The 19,894-nt window shown below is 44.7% G+C and overlaps 1 protein-coding gene across 1 annotated transcript; it reads left to right on the forward strand.

Annotated features, from left to right (window-relative positions):
• Positions 1–1,939: 1,939 nt before the first annotated feature.
• Positions 1,940–16,382, forward strand: LOC125288425 (ras-related protein M-Ras). Its single transcript, XM_048234786.1, has 6 exons — positions 1,940–2,134; positions 6,671–6,906; positions 10,539–10,692; positions 12,786–12,885; positions 13,736–13,815; positions 14,206–16,382. The coding sequence occupies exons 2-6, from the start codon at positions 6,714–6,716 to the stop codon at positions 14,303–14,305; spliced, it is 627 nt and encodes a 208-aa protein (XP_048090743.1). The 5' UTR covers positions 1,940–2,134; positions 6,671–6,713; the 3' UTR covers positions 14,306–16,382.
• The last annotated feature ends 3,512 nt before the right edge of the window (positions 16,383–19,894 follow it).

Here is a 19,894-nt window from a genome sequence, read left to right on the forward strand (position 1 = left end):
GGTGAGAGTGCAGAAGTTTTAAGTACTAGTCAAAGTGCGACCACTGCACATTTTTCTGATGTCATCCTACGGTTGCTGAGTAGCATTCGAATGACTTGACAGTCATGTTGAAATTTCAAATTTTTAATGATACTCAAGTGCAGCTCAAATGTGATGGTGATGCGGTATTGTTGATTTAGTGCAGTTCAAATGTGTCGGTGATGTGGTATAGTTGATTTAGTGCAGTTCAAATGTGATGGTGATGTGGTATTGTTGATTTAGTGCAGTTCAAATGTGATGAAGTGGTACAGTTGATTTAGTGCAGTTCAAATGTGATGGTGATGTGGTATTGTTGATTTAGTGCAGTTCAAATGTGATGGTGAAGTGGTACTGTTGATTTAGTGTGGTAACTTGATGCAGTAGTACTTGGTAAGTGGTAGAAATACACAAAACACTAAAACAAAGACCCACACACTCAATACTGAATCTGTGTAAGATTGTAAATAGACCAACACACCCCTCAGTATGAATAAGATCATATAGATCCACACACCCCTCAGTATGAATAAGATCATATAGATCCACACACCCCTCATGAATAAGATTATATAGATCCACACACTCAGTGCTGAATCTGTGTAAGATTGTATATCATATAGATCCACACACTCGGTGCTGAACCTGTGTAAGACTGTAGATCATATCCACACACCCCTCAGTATGAATAAGATCATATAGACCCACACACCCGGAATAAGATAATGTACATTACATTTACATTTATTGATTTAGCAGACACTGTTGTCCAAAGTGACTAACATATGTGAACTCTATTACATGGGATTACATATAATATAGACCCACACACTCAATGCTGAATCTGTATAGGATCATTGTCAGTCTGTGGTTAATAGTTTGTTAAACAGAAGAGCCATACAACACCATCTTACCTATAACCTCTCAAATTGGGGTTAAACTTGGTGGTGATTGTGTGCTTATTTTAAACAGTGGTTTTATTATATGACGTTTTAAAATACTCTTCAGTTCATCATTGTCAGTTTCCAACATCCATGGTGGATTGACCAAACTCGTGCATTATTAAATTCATGTAGCTATGCAATTTGCCATTAAAATGCTTTTACCATTACAAATATATATATATATATATATATATATATATATATATATGCGCCTATAGATAGATAGATAGATAGATAGATAGATAGATAGATAGATTTAGTTTTCTCTTTTTAAAAAATCTTCTGCTTGTTTTGCTGACAGGTTCATACTGAGGAAGTTGGAAGTGAGCCGCTCAAAACTAAACCAAGTGCAAAACAGAAGAGAAAACGCATTTACAAGAAAGGAACCTATTTCTGAGTCTATTTCTCCGGGGACTATCTGGTCACAGCAACACCTGTTCATAGGCCTGGGGAGGTCTAGGTCTTTACCTTGAGACATTAGGCTACAGCATTTGTGCAGAAATGTTCTGAGAACACTGTTTTCTTGAGACACCAGGCAAAATATTTGCCTGCAAGGATTTTCAATATCTGCTGTTCAAATGACACGGGCAGAAGACAACTACAAAAATGTTTCCTTTAAAAAATGCGTTGAAATATTATGGTCCAGTTATACTAAACTTGTATTTCTTCGACACTTTTCCATGGGCTGGACTGCGCCTGTTTCACTTTAAAAGTAACGGGTTGCGTTGAAGGGTTTTGGAAGAGTCCATTCAACTCTACCAAGGGATTCTCGAGTTAAAAACACTCACATTTCTATCACGCCATCGTTCTTTCTGCGTCGTTTAAAATTACTAAGCATTTTGATACTGTAGAAAAACAATAATGGTGAATTAAAAACTACAGTTTTGGTTGCGCTGCCCGACTTTTCAAAAGAAACGAAACCTTTCCCCCCACAAAGACCTTCTATTTATAGTATCAGCTGTTGCGATATAAAGAATTGGTTACAGCAAGAGTTTTGTTGTGTAGATGAGCTTGGCCTCAGACTGAATCGGGGCATGAAATATGATATTATTTAAACGTTTGTGTTTGGGCCAAAATTGGACGTCTAAACGGAAGCCGTTCAAAGGAAATGGTGAGACGAGAGGCGAGTGAACGCTGAGAGAGGCTGCAGTACACGCGTCGCACATCATCAGTTGGTAAGTTTTGACCATTTCCTCTCATCTCATCAGAAACACAAGACATTTCTTCTCGACATGTAACATCTCATTTTAATAAGACGAGCAGTAAGGGAACCGGCCTTGTGTTTCGACTAACGAGACACATTTACAAACAATGGCATTCGGTGCAAAATCGGATAGAAATCCTTTTTTTTAATGTGTTGCTAATTGCGGACAGAGATGTGAAGTAACAGAATGAGAGACGCCCTTGCTCAACAAATGTCATTTGTGAACATTTACATCATTTAGCCCACAGTCATGTGTTTGACCTGATGCAAGTGGCAGCGGCCTGTCAAACTGCAGGTCTTTACTGTAGTGAGCGCAAAAATGCATTTTTCCACCTCCGGGAAATTCTAATTCTGAATCGGCAGCAGCCTCGCCAAAGAGGCAGCGACATGGCTATTATTTGGCTGCCCAGCCTCAGCCCAACTGTAGGGCAGTGTGACGCGGCCAGTCCCGTTGACTCACTTTTTGCAGTTGTAGACGTCTCACCACCAAAATATGCGGGCCCCTCTTGCGCTGTGGTACGCCAAGCGGCGGGGCTTTGTGAAAGCGATATTGTAGGCTACAGTATATTTTAGTACGAAGATGAGGTCACCATCAAACAGCCTGCCTGTCTGAATGCATGCACTTTCTTGGCTAGGGCGGGAATAGTGGATGTTCGCTGTCATAATACGGCGGTTGTGGCAAGAATTGAGTTATTGACTCGTCATTTAACCATTTACCCCTCCAACAATCCCCTCATTGATTCATCTATGAGCTATATTTACTACAACCAGCTATGCCAACATCCTCTATAGCAATAGTGTCATATCTGTCTCTTTAAGTTGGAAAGATTGCCTCGCCTGAGTTAACAGCAACCTCAATGTAACCTCAAGTGCTGAAGGACATACACTTGAGTGACTTGTGATGTTCTTGTAGCTGAGAAACTTGAATATCGTATTTACACTGACAAAGTGTCACAATAGAGTTAGGCTACTTTAGAAGTTGGAGGAAGGAAGGATTTTTTTAGTCATCAACGTGAGGTTGTATGGCCACTGCTCATCCCTCGTGAGGCTCGTCTTCTGTCCCAAACTTTGCTTAAATGTCCCGATGTCTTGGCTGTCTGTCTCCATGCTGGTATTTGTTACTTGTTTATACTCTGACACTGGGTCCAGACATGGCCCAACCAAGTCCAGCCAGTAACAGAACCCGAAACGGCAGCATTGAACTCTGCTGACCCGGATCTCAGATGTGAGAGTGAGGCGTCCAGGAGTGGAGGGGGTCGTCGAGGCCTTTTTAACAAAGAGCCTCAGGAGTCTGTGGAGTACTAAAGGGAGGAGAGCAAAGGGTTTTAGAAGAGGGACCTGTTCTGGCCTCGTTTGGTCTGGTCTTGTCCTGTTTGTTTTGATCTAGTGTGGTCTCGTTTGATTGGTCTTGTATAATTTAGTTTGGTGTCATTGTTTAGTCAAATGTTGTTTGGTTTGGTTTGGTCTGGTTGGATCTGGCGTCGTTTGGTTTGGTCTGATATGGTCTGACTCTGCAGTTGAGTAGTGTTTCTGGGCCTGCGTGGTGCCTGTTTGAGTTGGCTGTGCTTTAGGGGACTTTGTTGGAGACGGCGGGGGGCACACTGAGCCTTGCTCTCCCCCACTGGAGCGTCTTGAGCCTGGGCCACGCCGAAGGAAGCGCAGCGCAGTTTCCTGGTTCGCAGCTGCGAGCCAAGCGACTGAGACGCGCAACCGGAGAGGAAATGAACAGCTTCCCTCCATTGTGGCTCACAGGAAAGGCCCCGCTGCCACAACCCGACGCCCTGTTTCCTACCAGCACAGGCCATTGTGCCGTGACTGGGCCTCCAGGGAACAGGGGTGCTGCCAGGCCCCCGTGCTCGTCCCACAAGCCCACAGGGGTCACACTGAAATCGGGTCGCACTGTGACCGCTCGGGGGTCAGCTGGGGGAGTGAACTCCTCCTAGGGTGTACCAACAGACTCAATTAGTTTTGTTTGAACTCAGTTCTGTGCAAATGTTTTTTTGTTTACAACCCTGACTAGTTTGTAAATGATGGTTTCAGTTTGAGAAATTGCCTGCACTTTGCACTTAGGCGAGAGGCCATTCTGAAGACAACGACTACACGTCAGGCTTGGTCTTTGTTCCTGCATCATAGATCCAGAAGAGAGATGAGCATTCATCTGTGCCCTCTCTCTCACACACACACACACACACACACACACACACACACATTCACACACACGCACACGCACACACACACACACACACTCTGTCATGCCTACAGTCAGTTTTAGGAGCAGTCTGTGAGAAGTAGAACTAGCAAAACAAAAACACGCTGCTGTGCCGATGACGTTGGCTGATGACCGGCTCTTGCGTCAGTCCTCCACAGTTGTCACGTGGGGGCCGGTTAAAATGAGTCTGCCCGTCGGACACGCAGGCACCCTCAGTGGCCAGCTGAAGCTCTAAAGGTGCTAACAGGTGTCTGCGTTTACCCGACACACACACACATACATACACACACAGCCACAGCATCCCGATGCTGCTGGCTCCATGCTCACATAATAGTATGGGTTTGTTGTTGTTATTGTATAGACCCTTTCAACAATAAAAACAAAAACAATGCTTGAACGTTCTATTTGGGCCCCAATCTACTTCCTCTGCATTAAGATAACATATGGAATGTTAAAAAGGAAGCCTTGTAAGGCCAACTATGATGCTGATAATGGAACTCTCTTGAAAGGGTCCATAGGGAGCTGCCCTCTCCATAGGCTGTGTGACCATTTCATACATTTACATTTATTCATTGAGCAGATGCTTTTATCCAAAGCAAATGAGAAATAACTGAGGACGAACATTGAAGCTACAGTGCAGAGGAGACCTTCGGTAGGAGTTACTACTGCATCAATCAATACAACCACTAGAGGATGAGAGTTCAGACGTTATAAGTACTAGTCAAAGTGTGGTACGAGGAGAAAGTGGTCAAAGAAAGAGGTAGAGTAAGGAAGAGATGAGAGGGAAGTGCATGGTAAATGCAGGGGAAGTGCATGGGAAGTGCATGGTAAGTGCATGTTAGGTTGTTGAAAGTGTTAGGAGAGGAGATATCATTGTTGTTATTATTGTATAGGGAGCTGTCCTCTCCATGGTACGTGTCTGCTTTAACTGGCTGTCTGTTTACTTTATTGAGTTGTGTCTGAACCCTGGAATTAGGACCGACTGAGACAAAAGCCCAGGCTGCGTCCCAATGAGCACGCTCAGTAAGAGGCGAGGGGTGGTGGTGGGGGTTAGTATTTGTGTCTCTATTTGATGGGGTGGCTGTAGTGGTGGTGCAGGAGAGTATTTATGTTTTTGTTTTGCGCCTGTCTGTCTCTCTTGTCGTCTGGGAGACGAGGCGAGGAGACGCTGGCCTGGACGAGGAGTGCCGTAATCCCCGCGTCTAGACCGTACTTCCTGAGTGTGCGTCTCCGAGTGTGTGTGTATGTGTGTGTCTCTGTGTGTGTGTGTGACGGTCTCACGGCAGGGAATGAGGAGGAGAAAAGACTGCGGTCAGCATCTTTCCCTCACTTCTTTCTCTCCCCTTTTCTCTTTCTCTCTTAATCCCTTTCTGTCGCTCTCTCTCTTTGTCTTTGGCTCTCTCTCTTTCTCCCTTTCTGTCTCTCTCTCTGGCTCTCTCTCTCTCCCTGTCTGTCTCTCTGGCTTCCTCTCTCCCTCCCTTTCTGTCTCTCTCTCCCTCTCTCCCTCCCTGCCTCTCCTCTCATTCCCTCTGTCTGTCTCTCTGACTCTCTCTCTCTGACTCTCTCTCTTGAGAGTTGTTCTGTGTTAGCTTTATGACATTGTTTGCTGTGTAAGCATAGTCAGTCCTGCAATTTTGACTTGGCTTTCTGCTCAAGCTTGATTTAGCTGCATACATATATGGGTGTATGTGTTTGTGTGTGTGTGTACTGTATTTGTCCGTGTGTGTGTGTGTTTGTGTTTGTTTATTTTCAGAGGCCTGCTTTGTTTATTGTTTTGGAGCTGATGACTGTTATTGTTTTTGAGCCGTGCTCCCACCTTATCTGATCCTCCAGAGATAGAGAGAGAGAGGGAGAGAGAAATAGAGAGAGAGAGATGCAGCTCTGGTAGAAGGATGCAGAGATATTTTTCATCTCTTTAGAACAGTCTAAGCAGATAGACGCTCTCCTCTCCTCCTCTCCTCTTTGTCTCTCTGGTCTCCTCTCTCTTCATCGCCTCCTTCATGTTTCTTACCGTCTTTCGCTTTGATGGATTCTTTTTTTCTTCATTTTTTTCCTTGTTGAAGGAAGAAGGGGGCGGTGATTGGGGGGTGAGGGGTGTTGGACTGTTGTCATGGAGACACCATCAGCATAAGTAGCAGCATCAGCAGCACCAGAGTCTGACTCTCCTCTCCGTTTCTCTTTCTACATCATTTTCTTTCTTTCCTCCTTTCTCTCTCTTTTTTTTCTCCCTCTTTTTCTTTTCATCTTTCCTTTCCCCTCTCTGCCTCTCTCTCTCCTTCATCCTCCTCTTTGGTCCAGGTTTTAGGTGTAGCTGTTGCTGCTGCCTGCTGCCGACGTCGTCATGGCGACCAGCGCGGTGCCCAGCGACAACCTCCCCACGTACAAGCTGGTGGTAGTGGGTGATGGGGGCGTCGGCAAGAGCGCACTCACCATCCAGTTCTTCCAGAAGATCTTCGTGCCCGACTACGATCCCACCATCGAGGACTCCTACCTGAAGCACACAGAGATCGATGGCCAGTGGGCCATCTTAGATGGTGAGGAACACTGTCTCTGTGTGTGTGTGTATTTGTTTGTTGGTGTGTGTGTGTGTCTGTGTGTGTGTGTGACTCCTACCTGAAGCACACAGAGATCGATGGCCAGTGGACCATCTTAGATAGTGAGGAACTCTCTCTCTCCGCTCTCTCTCTCTCCCTCTGTGTGTGTGTGTGTGCATATACATGTACAAGTATGCAAGTTTGATTGTGTATGTGTTTATGCATGCAAGTGTGTGTGTGTGTGTGTGTGTGTGTGACTGTCTTTGTCCACATCATGACCCATGTCTTATTTATCATTAGACAGGGAATGGAATGTGACATTTTTGTCTGGCTCTGTTCCACTCCGAGCTTATCTAGTTCTGGCTTCTGTGTGTGTGTGTGTGTGAGTGTGACAGTGTTTGAAACATTGTTTTCCTCCCATAAAGGGTTTGAGAAAGTGATTCAGCCTATTATCTGTATGAATCACATCCGGGCCTCATTGAGGAGAGAGAGAGAGAGAGAGTGTGTGTTTGGATGGTCTGAAGTGCTGTGAGGTAGAGAAGGAGGGAGAGAGAGAGAGTTTGGATGGTGTGGAGTGTTGTGACGTAGAGAGAGTGTTTGGATGGCGTGGAGTGTTGTGAGGTAGAGAGAGTGTTTGGATGGCGTGGAGTGTTGTGAGGTAGAGAGAGTGTTTGGATGGCGTGGAGTGTTGTGGGGTAGAGAGAGTGTTTGGATGGTGTGGGGTGTCGTGAGGTGCTCCAGCTGTACACCTGTGTCCTTTTGAGTAGTGTTGCACGGTGCACCGATACTACAAAAGTATCGCAATACCCTGAAATTAAAAATGTCACGATGCCTAAGCAACCATGGCAAACTTTTACATCTGAAGAGAGATCCTTGCTAACTATCCTGCTAGCTCAGGTCACGTTTGACAATTATTGCTCGCTAAAATCATTAATGAACTTCTCTCTTCTATGATCCCAGAAAGATTTTCTTAGACTTGTACATTTTTTGAACATTTATTTTATCTAATGACATACATAATTTATTGCATCCACATATCCTTATGCGCTATGTGCAACTTTTATTCACTAGACTAAAACCGTGAGACAAGGTCAATTACTCTCATGTATCTCTTAAAGTGACAGGCACTCAATTGACCTGTCGCTAAGCCCCACCCCCCATTGTTACCGTGTGAAAACTCGGACAAACAAACCAGACTTGATTAGAAATAGATTGTGGACAGTATATGAAAGCAGGCTTTGAGGACGTCTTGGTCGAAAAAGGATTTACTTTCCTCCAGAAGCTATCAAAAGGGACTTAATTATGCTATGGAGGGGTGTATTCAAAACTTTAGAATACATACAAGGTGACAAGCAGTTGTGGCGAGTAGCCGTGCAAATCACTGTGCAAAAAAACACTGACGTTAATGCTAGCTAGCTAGCTAGTGGAAGATTTATACTAAGATATGTTAGGTTACGTTAATATTTGATGTAGTAAGAATATAGTAGTTGGTTAATGAGCATTTTCATCTTGGAATTTAACAGGGAACCTGTGCCCACGTTGTTGGCTTAGTAGCCTACATTACGTCGAGCTGTTGCAAACGCGAGAGACGTCCTGTAGGCTACTGTTGATGAAAATACACCCTGTTTTCTAGCCTCTCGGGGTACCGGCTATCATTATTACACGTCCCCCTGCAAAACGTTTGACCATGGTTATCCATCGGGTTTTTTTGAGTTAATAAACTCCATAAATAACCATTAATTTGTCATTTTATGCCTCCTCCCTGTTGTTTCCTATGGAGTTGTCCAAGCTGATGTCCGAATCCCGTTGAGGCTGGACTGTCATTGGCTCATCAGCGTTCTAAGGGTGGCGCTTAGCGACAGGTCAATTACACCTACACATCACCAATGTGCACTCAATAGAGCATCACAGTCCCGCCCACAGCCGATGCCGGAAGTAAAAATTCAATGCAATTTCTCCATTGACAATTGCGGTATAAGCCATAAAAACTTAACTGCACGTGGTAGACTTAAAACCAGCTACGGCTGTACTAAGCGATTGTATATGCTCATATAGATGCCAAAAGTTCATGGTGCACTAACCTTGTTTTGTTTTGAGATAAATTATTGACAAAGATGGCGGAGTCTTTTACTGCCTATGGTGAAAATCTTAATGTGATTAAAAACTTTCTTGACGAATATTGGTACTTGTATCAACAAGGATTGTGGTTTATACATCACACAAACTTAGTCAGGGCCAATACACTATCAAATAGACCACTGGAAATGTTAGTTTAAACACTCAAACTTTTCAGGTAGCCGACAGGCATTTCCGACATTGTATGTCATTACATAATGCAGCTAACATTAGCCTACATGCTGCAACACAGGTATTAAATATATTATGTTTTAGTGAGTGTCCAAAGGGGTGAAAGACACTTTAAATCATTATTGATACGAAGCACTGCACCATGTTGCTAATGTTAACGTTAACCGCTTTCACACACACACAATATAAAATACATGATGATAAATATAAAATTAAATATCAAAACACTATTATTTACACGATTACTCCTGAAATAACTGATATTAACTGCACATTCACTATATAAAAATCACTGTTTGGAGGAAAGGGTTTGCGTGCTGTCGCCGGTTTGAAATGATTGGCGCGGTTCGTCCTTGCTTGATGATGTCAAGGTGGTGGGGCCCCCAAATCAAATACATTTTTAAAAAAGTATCGAAGAAGTATCGAAATCGCAATTCTTGACTTTTTTTGACTCTGTATCGAAAAAATAAATGTTGGTATCGTGACAACACTACTTTCGAGCCCATGTGGATGTGAATCATCAACACTCCAAGTGCTCGACAGGAAGTGGCAGAGCACGCCGCGGGTGTGCTTTCAGCATGAGCCTTACAAAGCAGGAACACAGACACACACAGGTCTGAATGTGAGGTGGTGTGTTTTCATCAGGAGGCTTATGGAGCAGGACACACACACACTCACACACATTCACACACACACTACAGGGTGGTCAGAGGAGAGGCACAGACATGGGCAACAACCCAGCACATAGAATGCATTGATGAGGCAGGATGGGTAACCCAAAGGGGTTGTGGGTAGGAGGCAGCTGGAACATCTAGTAGCCACAGAGGATTGTGGGAGTGTGTGTGTGTGTGTGTGCGTGTGTGTGCTGGAGGGCCTGCATGCCTTTGTGGAAGTTCTGTGTCCCTGTGTGTATGTGTGTGTTTTTTTGTCCATGTGTGTTTGGCCTCTGAATGCAATACAGTTCAATTCAACTGTATTATACCACATCTATAACGACTGTATTATACCACACCTATAACAACTATACCGCACCTATAACAACTGTATTTACACCGCACCTATTACATCTATATCACACTTATAACAACTGTATTTATACCGCACCTATAACAACTGCATTGCCCGCACCACACCTATAACAACTGTATTTATTTCGTACCTATAACAACTGCATTACACCACGCCTATAACAACTGCATTACATCGCTCCTGTCCCAAGGCACTTGCAGATCCCAGAACCCCAGTGTCTTTTTGTCTATGGGTATTTTTGTATGTGTATGTTTCATGAATGTTTTGGTGTGTATGTGTGTGTGCGTGCGCTGCAGTCTTGGACACGGCTGGACAGGAGGAGTTCAGTGCAATGCGGGAGCAGTACATGCGGACAGGCGACGGCTTCCTCATCGTCTTCTCCGTCACAGACAAGGCCAGCTTTGAGCATGTGGACCGTTTCCACCAGCTCATCCTCAGGGTCAAAGACAGGTGGGCACACACACACACACACACACACACACACACACACACATACACACACACATACACACACTAGGGGTGGGCGATATGGACAAAAAATAATATCTCGATATTTTTTGTGATTTTGACGATAACAATAATTAGTCGATATCCTTTAAAAAAATGTTTTTGTTAAAGTCTGAGTTACTTTACAGCTCATTATTTATGAATAACATCATTACAATAATTACCAATAACCTAACCTGTGACTTTTTAACCAAATCAACCAATGCATTGTCACTCTGACACATTTCCAATTCTGCCCCCACTTGTGTGTGTGGCAATGACATGGTCTAGCCAGCTACATTAGAGAAGATGAATAGGCCTAACAGTTTGCCAAGAGAAAGTCTGAAGCTGAAGTTCCTTTCAAACCTTTACATAGGATTCAATGTAAAACTAAGAGCAGACCAACAGAGTAGCCTACATCTCAGTTATTTCCTTCTATGTTTTGTTTTAGAGCAATCACGTAGGCTAGCATTCCAAGTTACAGAATAGAAACTAATGCGTTAGCTTATGGCTAATGTAAATGAGAAATCCCATAGACATGCTAACGGTTAGCATAATCGGTAAACGTAGATATACATATAACTTCAGTCCATTTTCAAAAGAGTTACATGAGAATAGTTATTTGTTTACAACTGACTATTAAAATACTCAAAGGCTAATGTTTTCTCTACATATAATACCGTGTAGGAAAAAAAACGACTGTCTCATCAATGCTACTTGAACAGAAGTAGCCGCATAAAATCCCAAGTAGGCTACTCTTGCTGCACAAAATAAACATTAGGCTGCGTGGGACAACGTTGTGACCCACTAGTGATCACGTGACTCTTGCTCTGCTGCACTTCTCCCGCATAGCCTACCTCCTGGGAATGTACACACACATACACACACACACACACATACACACACACACACACACATTCACTGACACTCACTCATCCATACACACACAGGGATGTGGATTTATCATTGAACATCACACACACACATACATGCATTAAACATCCATGTACTTACACACACACATAGACTAGGTCTGGCCATCTGGGCATTGCAAGGCTTTCTATAGACATAGTCATGGATATACAGTTCCCCTGAAGAATTCTGTGATTTGAATACACAACAGTAGCCCTGCCGAAACTTAGACACACACACACACACACACACCTACAGATTCTGCTACTGTATATTCTGAAACCAGACAGCTTCTGGAATGCAAGCACACACTCACATTCAGTCTAAAGAAAACCAAACCCACACACACACACACACACACACAGACACACAGAGAAGTCTACTTTTAGACTTTGTCACACATCCTCACACTCGTACAGGCGCTTCACAGCTACTTTCACTGGCTTCCTCTGTTGTCTTCCTCCCTGCTGCGCAGCCAATCAGGATGTCTGCTGACGTACTCGAAGGCGGTTAATTGGCCTGTCCACTGAGTTTGTGTCCTGAGGGGCGTGGTTCTGTTCATCTTGGTCTGTCACCACACACACACAACACACGGATCTCCGCTGTACTGCCCTTAACAGCAGCTGTTTCCTGTGAAAGGCACTCTTGTCAATCACAAGTGCGTACAGGCCCAACAAGCTAACAGGATAAATTATACATGTGAATCTCTCTCCACTTCTCGCTCTCTCTCTCTCTCTCTTTTCTGACACACACACACTCTTTTGTGACCAACACACACACTCACATGCACATCCTTTCAGTTATGTGTATACACATATACACACACACTGTCTTTCTCTCCCTCATCTGACACACACACACACACACACACACACACACACACTCACACTGACACTGACACTCATACACACACATCCTATCATGCACATGTATACACACAAACACACACACACACTCTTTTCTAACACGCACACACACACACAAGACACTCTCTCTTTGTTGCTGCTCCTGCTGAGTGATGTGTGTGAATGAGCAGTTGATGTGTTTGTGTGTGTGTGTGAGTGTGTGTGTGTGTGTGTGTGTGTGTGTGTTAATAATGCATTACTCTGCTCTTATCCTCTGTCCCTCGTACTGGCCTTGGATAGGGAGTCCTTTCCAATGGTCCTGGTAGCCAACAAAGTGGACCTGGTGCACCTACGCAAAATCTCCTCAGAGCAGGGTCGGGAGATGGCCACGAAACACTGCGTAAGTGTGTGTGTGTGTGAGTGTGTGTGTGTGTGTGTACTTGTATGAGGGAGTGGTTAGATATGTGTGTATGTGGTGTGTGCTTATATGTGTGTGTGTGTGTGTGTGTGTGTGTGTGTATGGGAGGCTGTTCAATGGTCCTTGTACCATCTCTCACCAGATGTTTGTATGTTTGTATAGCATGCCCTCCAACACAGGCAGACTCTCCATGCCATCCCATACAGTTCACATTTCAAACATTAAATCGGCAGATCAAAGGAAAAATGCATGAAATTGAAAAGCTGCGCTCTCCTGCAATGAGATCTGAAATGTAAAGCAATGTGGTGGTTTCAACCGCATCACATGATGTGAATTCCAGTAATGTTCCCATTAAGTTACTAACGTGCGCCCCTGGGAGATGGAGAAATTAAATAAGATGTCCAACTCCACTGTCTGCACAGGGGGATCAGTGTTCTGAACCTCAAGGTTGGCCTGACGGCCGGCCAACCCTTTGCCAGAGTGACCATCACAGGGTGTTCTCTGTGTGTTACATTTCAGCTGTACATGTGTGTGTGTGTGTGTGCGTGTGTGTCTGTCTGTGTGTGTGTGTGTGTCTGTTTTCTCTGTGTGTGCGTGGTTGTGTGTGTCTGTGTCTGTTTCTCTGTGTGTGTGTGTGTGTGTGTGTACGTGTACATATGTAACCCAGTACAGTGTGTGGAACAGAACACCAAGTCCTTTGCTATTGTCCCATATTTGTTTGATTCTTTTCAACAGATTTTGCTACTAAAAAACAAACAGACTGGACCTCTGGTCAACCCTAGTTGACCTCTGCATTGAAACAAATGCTGACTGGCTTTGATGTTTGTTGTAGATAACCTACATTGAAACAAGTGCCAAGGACCCTCCCATGAATGTGGACAAAGCCTTTCACGAACTGGTGCGCGTCATCAGGTAGGTCACTTAAAACCAGCTCCATCTCCGAGGATCAAAGTATGTGTGGACAAATGAAACATTCTACTTCCCAAGAAAGCCAAACACTGTTGAAATTGTACTATTATTACTTCATGTGTAGCAAAGATTATGGAGTGTTTTTTTCGTTTTCTACTCGTGAGATTTCAGATCAGTGCAGTTTTTCTCTGTCACACTTAATTCCATGTTTTCTCTTATATTTCTCTCTCCCCCACTCTCTCTCTCTCTCTCTCTCTCTCTCTCTCTCTCTCTCTCTCTCTCTCTCTCTCTCATCCTCTCCCTTTTTCTCTCTCCCTCTTTCTCTGTCTCCCTCTCCCTTTCTCAACCCCCTGTCTCTATTTCTCTGACCTCTAACCCCTGGTGTCCTTCCAGGCAACAGATTCCAGAGCGGGGTCAGAAGAAAAAGAAGAAAGCCAAGTGGCGAGCTGACCGACCTACCGGATCTCACAAACTGCACTGCGTCATCTTCTGATGCCGTCACTACTTGAGTGTGCGCACGTGTGTGTGTGTGTGTGTGTGTGTGTGTGTGTGGTGTGAGAGAGAGAAAGAGAGAGTGTAGGAAGTGAGAGCACACTACACATGGACACACTTCTGTATGTGTGTGTGAGAGCGATCGAGAATTTTGAAACTCTTCAGTAGTTAAAGGCACCCAGGCGATGTCAGACATGTGTGTGCGCACGTGCATGTGTGTGTGTGTATAATTAAGGCACCCAGGCGATGTCAGGTGTGTGCGTGTGTGTGCGCTTGTGGCGTGCATGCATGTGTGTGTGTATAATTAAGACACCCAGGCGATGACGGGCATGGACTGTTACCCCACCGAGTGCCTACATCCTTCAGGTCTCTCGTGGCCACTTTGATCACACACTCCTGGTTCCGTTTGGACCGGCGAGGTCTGCGCCACTCGTCTAATACATCGGAGAGGATGGGGGAGGGGCTAAGATTATTCCCGCCCCCCTTGCCACTAATGCCGCCCCTAACCCTCTGGAACCGTCCAACCAATGGACCTCAGTAAGGCAGGACCCATCCACTCACACACACACACCCACACACACACACATATATATATCTGAAGAGGCCTTTCTCTTGGTTTGGGTTGTGTTGATGTTGTTTTTATGTTGTCATGTGCTGTATGCGAGGGCAGGACCTCATCATCATTGCGGGGCCCTCATCAGTGTTCTATGTTTTTCGGTGATGGCCTCTGACCAGTGGGAAGCCTGCAGAGCTCAGCCTCCAGCCAATGGGAATCTTGCCCAGCTCAGTCTCCGGCCAATAGGAAGTCGGCACATCTCAGCACTCCTCCTGAGTTAAACCCAAGGCAAAAGGGTGAGGGGAGGAGAGAGGAAGAGAAGAGAGTGAGAGAGAGTGAGGAGAGAAAGAAAGAAAGAAAGAGGATGTGGATGTTTGCGTTAGGATCAAGAGGCCTGCCAACACAGCATAGGAAGAACGAGAGAGTTGAAAAGAGCAAGAATGAGAGTGCGACTGAACTGAGACCAACGTGGAGGATGGCAAAGCAGAGAAGCAGAGAGCAGGATGAAGAGACAGACGGACGGACGGACAAACTGTGAGAAACAGACAGAACGTGTGAGAAAGACAGCCTGACAGACAGAGAAGGGTTGAAAAATATGAAGAGAGAGAGGGAGAGAAAGCTTGAGCTTGCGAGGTCTTGGATTCCCAAATGCATTCCAGCTGGCTGCTGGGCTTTAGACAGTGTGTCAAAGTCTGGGCCAATGCCAAAGTGCAGCCTCAAAGTTCGACTTTGTGTGTGTGTGTGTTTGTGTGTTTGGCAGATTGCTGAATAAGCATTTGTTTTTGTTGTCACCTGTCTGAAACACTTGATGTACTATTTTCTGAACATTCTGGGCTTGTAAACAAACAAACAAACAAACAAACAAAAACAGAAAAATAAATGAAAAGTATGTCGCTTGCTAAAAACGGTATTCTGCAAATGTCTTGAAGTGCTTTACATTACATGGATTATATTTGAAACATGAGTTAGAGGGCTGTTCATGATATAGTGGACTATGTGTTAAACCAAATGAGATGAATTTGACCACCTTGCCATACCTGTTGAGTGGTCTGATGGAATATGAAGGTTGCTGTCATTTCTGATTTGTTGTTGTTGTTGTACGTCTTTATCGGAAAAGGTGTATTTTGATGTGTCACTGGCACTGGCAGCTTGGTGGTTTACTTTGTCCTGTTGAATCAAGGTGTGTGTGTATGAGTAAGTGTGTGAGAGAGAGGGAGAGGGAGAGTGTGTGTATGAGAGAGAGAGGGAGAGAGTGTGTGTATGAGTGTGCCCATGGGAAATGGTGCAAGGATGTGTTGGTTTTTGTTTGTTTCTTAGCGGTCAACATTTTTGCTACTGTCTTTTTTTCATCATTATTTCTTTAATAAGTAATTTATTGTTATAAATATTACTACACCAACATATTTGATTTTTGTCTAGCAGAGTGCCAGGCTCACTATGAACTTGTGGAAAAAAGGGATTTACTTGTTATTCAAAAATTCAGGTTTGTAAGTAAACTAATAAACTTGGTTGTTCAAAGGAGTGTGGCCTGTGTGTGTGTTTTATATGGATGATTAAACATGGTTGATATCTTATAAATGTTTTTCATACATCCAATATGCTGTAGGGTAATCTTAATTATTAGTGTTAGTCTGATTTAATAAACACAATTCTATGTGATAATTAGATAATTAACAACTGTTCTTCCAGAAATGCACCAAAGCGACTGACAAAAACGGTAAGGAGAGTCTCCTACTGTGTTTGATAATAATAAAAAAAGGAACTTTGCTTATCCTCAGATCAGTGCGCTCATAGTGTGATACAAATAACTGCCAGTTCCAGCATGTCCTGCTGTGCTTGGACATGGTGTGGGGTAGGCAGCCCTCTGGTGGTTAACGTTATGCATTACAATACATCACTACTTTTCTCATTTCTGGCCAGATGATGGCAATGTTGCCATACCAGAGGAAATTAGCGTATCCTACCCTATTTAGGAGTTCTGTAGATGAACCCGGCAGCGAGATTTGAAATAATTACTGGCACTCTGTGGGAGATCCATGTGCTCTCAGAGCCCTTTACCACCCCCTTCCCTCCCCTAAGGACTCGCATCTGGTGCGCGTAGGCCAGAAGACGACTGGCCATTTAATAATCTCCACCCACCTCTTACGCATCCATGGTGGGTCAACGGACACACAAAGAACATCAGAGAGGAAATCCACGAAGGGCCACTTCAGCGTGAAGAGGGTGAGGTTACCATTCATCCGTCCGTATTCAGGCGAGGTTTCATCAGCATCAGGGGCAAACAATTTGATATCATAATTTTAGTAATTTCCCGTGCAGGCTATCCTACTTAAAAGAGTAGCAATAAAAACCAATCCGTCATCGTCAGCAATCTACCCCGGGGATCAGCGGGGTCGTGAGGTATAGGCTATGCTAATTTTACCTTGTTTGTGGGTTTGTCGGAGGGAACTGGCATCGCAGACAACTCCAGAGGCCTCTTCTGATCCCCTGAATGAAAGATAATGTGCTTGTGACACAGAGGCAGCTGTGTCCTCATAACGAAAGGCGCCAGCCTTGGCTTTGATTAATGTAAAAAGCTCTTGTGATGGCAATAGCTTGACCCCCCAGAACACCTGTGTGTCACAAGATCAGCACGTATCCTTAAAAATCCTCTCTCTGGCCTGTTGAACAGGTTCTTTGCATAAATGCATTCAATGGTAATAGTATTAATGCAAATAAAATGAGTGAGTGTGAAATTAGCCGCTGAACTGTGGCAGGGCATTCATTTAGCATTGAACACTAGAGATTTAAGGGACCATGTGAAAGTAATGCAAATGTAGCTTACAATGGCTTTAGAAGTGCAAAGTATATATAAGGATATACTTATATATACTTTGCGCTTCTAAAGCCATACATAGTAAGCTACATTTGAGGGACCATGTGAAAGTAATGCAAATGTAGCTTACTATGGCTTTAGAAGTGCAAATATAGAGAGCTATTAGTCAGATATGGAATGCATCCACCTCCGTGTCATTAGCCATATGGAGTATAATAATCCTCTCCGCCGCAAATGATTTCATTGGTGATGGTTTCATGTATTATTTCTCCATCTTCAGCTTAAACCAGTTATGTTTCGTAGTTCCTGACCGCCAGGGCAGTCTCTTTGTAGTGGATATATCTCTGTTGCGCCAGCCACAGACCGAGAGTTGTATACCAAAAACGTCAGTGCGTGACCCGGTGTGTGACGTCACCGAGATTATATCAGCTTTTGTCACACGCCAGCCTTCCTCTTATCTCTTCTCGCCGCTTATCAGACGATTGTTGTTCTACGCAGCCCGGTGACTTCGTCGGAGCTACGGAGCTTTCTTCGTCCTCCACGGGCTGTTCAGACTACATTTCGGATAATAAGTTGGATTGACGATTGTACTGACGACCTACGTGTTTTTAACCTGGAGCTTGCTCGGTTAAACGAACACTTTTTCGGCATAAAACAACGCAGCCTCACCTTGAGCCACGCTCGGTGACTGGCTAACGTTAGCCTACTGTCCACAAGCACGGCAGCCTCGCCTTGAGCCCAGCTCGGTCACAGGCTAGCCTCAGTCTGTCAAACACTAACACGGATCGGTTTACCTTGAGCCCAGCTCGTTAACCGCTTGTCCCAGTCAAACACAAGCACAGCAGCCTTGCCTTGAGCCCCGCTCGGTAACCGGCTAGCTCACATCAAAACACTAACATTCCGCCTCGCCTTGAGCCCCGCTCGGTAGGCTAGCTAGTAGCTAACTCTCCATTCCATAAGTAACATTGCCTTGAGCATAGCTCGGTAAGTTAGAGACATCCTGTCGACTGTAAGATTTTGAATTAGCAGTGTTTTGGTAAGTATTGAAGGTTTACAGCGATCGGTATAGCTTAACTGTAGCTGAAGGAATATTCCTTAGATTACCGTGGACTTCATTGCGCGGTTCTCACCACTGCATTAGCGTTACCTGTACTTATCAGCCTTGAGCACAACATCAACTTGGCGCTTTGTATTGCGACCATGTTTGAATCAGTACAGTGTACCCAGTGTCCCACTACACTGGAACCTTATGATGGCCATGATCTCTGCCCATCCTGTCTTGGGCTGGGCCACCTCCGTGAAGCTCTCATTAACCCGTGCATGAATTGTGCAATTATGTCGGTTGCACAGAGGCAGGCTAGGCTGGCAGGCTTGAGCGCAGAATGTGAAGCAACACTGCCTGCTGCCCTTGATAGAAAGACTACTGTACTAAGCGCCACTCTGCGGAAACCCCCACTGTGGCTTAAAAAAAGAAAAAGTCCACATCTGGCTTGGCCCATCAGGTGGAATCTCTTTCATCTGATATGGAGCAAATAAAATCTATGTTAATGTCACTGACTAAAGGCGCAGCCCCTTTTGACACCTCACCTGACATGCCTGAACATTCCCCATCTGAAGCAGATGATGATTATGATATCCTATCTACAGCTGCATCAAATGCTGTGTTTCAACATAGCCCTGCATGCACTGACAATTCAGCACTCTCTGTGCAATTGGCGCCCCCAGCTGGTTTGGAACCTGCCACACGGTCCCAAGACCTTAGAGAAGACTCTCTAACGTCTGCAAACATTGGGGGTGGCCCCATAGCCTCCCTGCAGAGCACTATGAAGTTGGCTTTAGCCAGATTGGCCCTGGACACACCGCCTGCTCAGACAGCGGAACCCAGTGCCTTCTTTAAGAAAGCAAACACAAATTATGACTTTTCTGTACCCATTTGTAAGGACTTTGTTGCGGAGTTCTCAGCAGTCTTTGCAGCTGATGCACAAAGGACTCGGGTGAGCCCAGCTGTGCGCACACTATCAGCCATGACAGGCGCGGGAGGTCATGGCCTGGCAAATATGCCAGTAGTGGACCCATGTATTGCAGCGCTGGTGGTTTTGCCAGATGAGGCGCTGTGTCCAGATCCACGCTGCCCTAGTGCTGAGTGCAGACGTACAGATGAGTTGTTCATCAGAGCTCACAACACAGCAACACAGGTAGGACGGCTATCCAACTCTTTG

Source organism: Alosa alosa, chromosome 23 (genome assembly GCF_017589495.1).
Source record: "Alosa alosa isolate M-15738 ecotype Scorff River chromosome 23, AALO_Geno_1.1, whole genome shotgun sequence".
Lineage (NCBI taxonomy): Eukaryota > Metazoa > Chordata > Actinopteri > Clupeiformes > Clupeidae > Alosa > Alosa alosa.

Bases quoted from the DNA above. Each gene is read 5' to 3' on its own strand.
- LOC125288425 (XM_048234786.1), top strand. From the start codon at position 6,714: ATGGCGACCAGCGCGGTGCCCAGCGACAACCTCCCCACGTACAAGCTG. The intron at 6,907-10,538 runs GTGAGGAACACT...CGTGCGCTGCAG, and splicing joins CCAGTGGGCCATCTTAGATG to TCTTGGACACGGCTGGACAG. The intron at 12,886-13,735 runs GTAAGTGTGTGT...TGTTTGTTGTAG, and splicing joins AGATGGCCACGAAACACTGC to ATAACCTACATTGAAACAAG.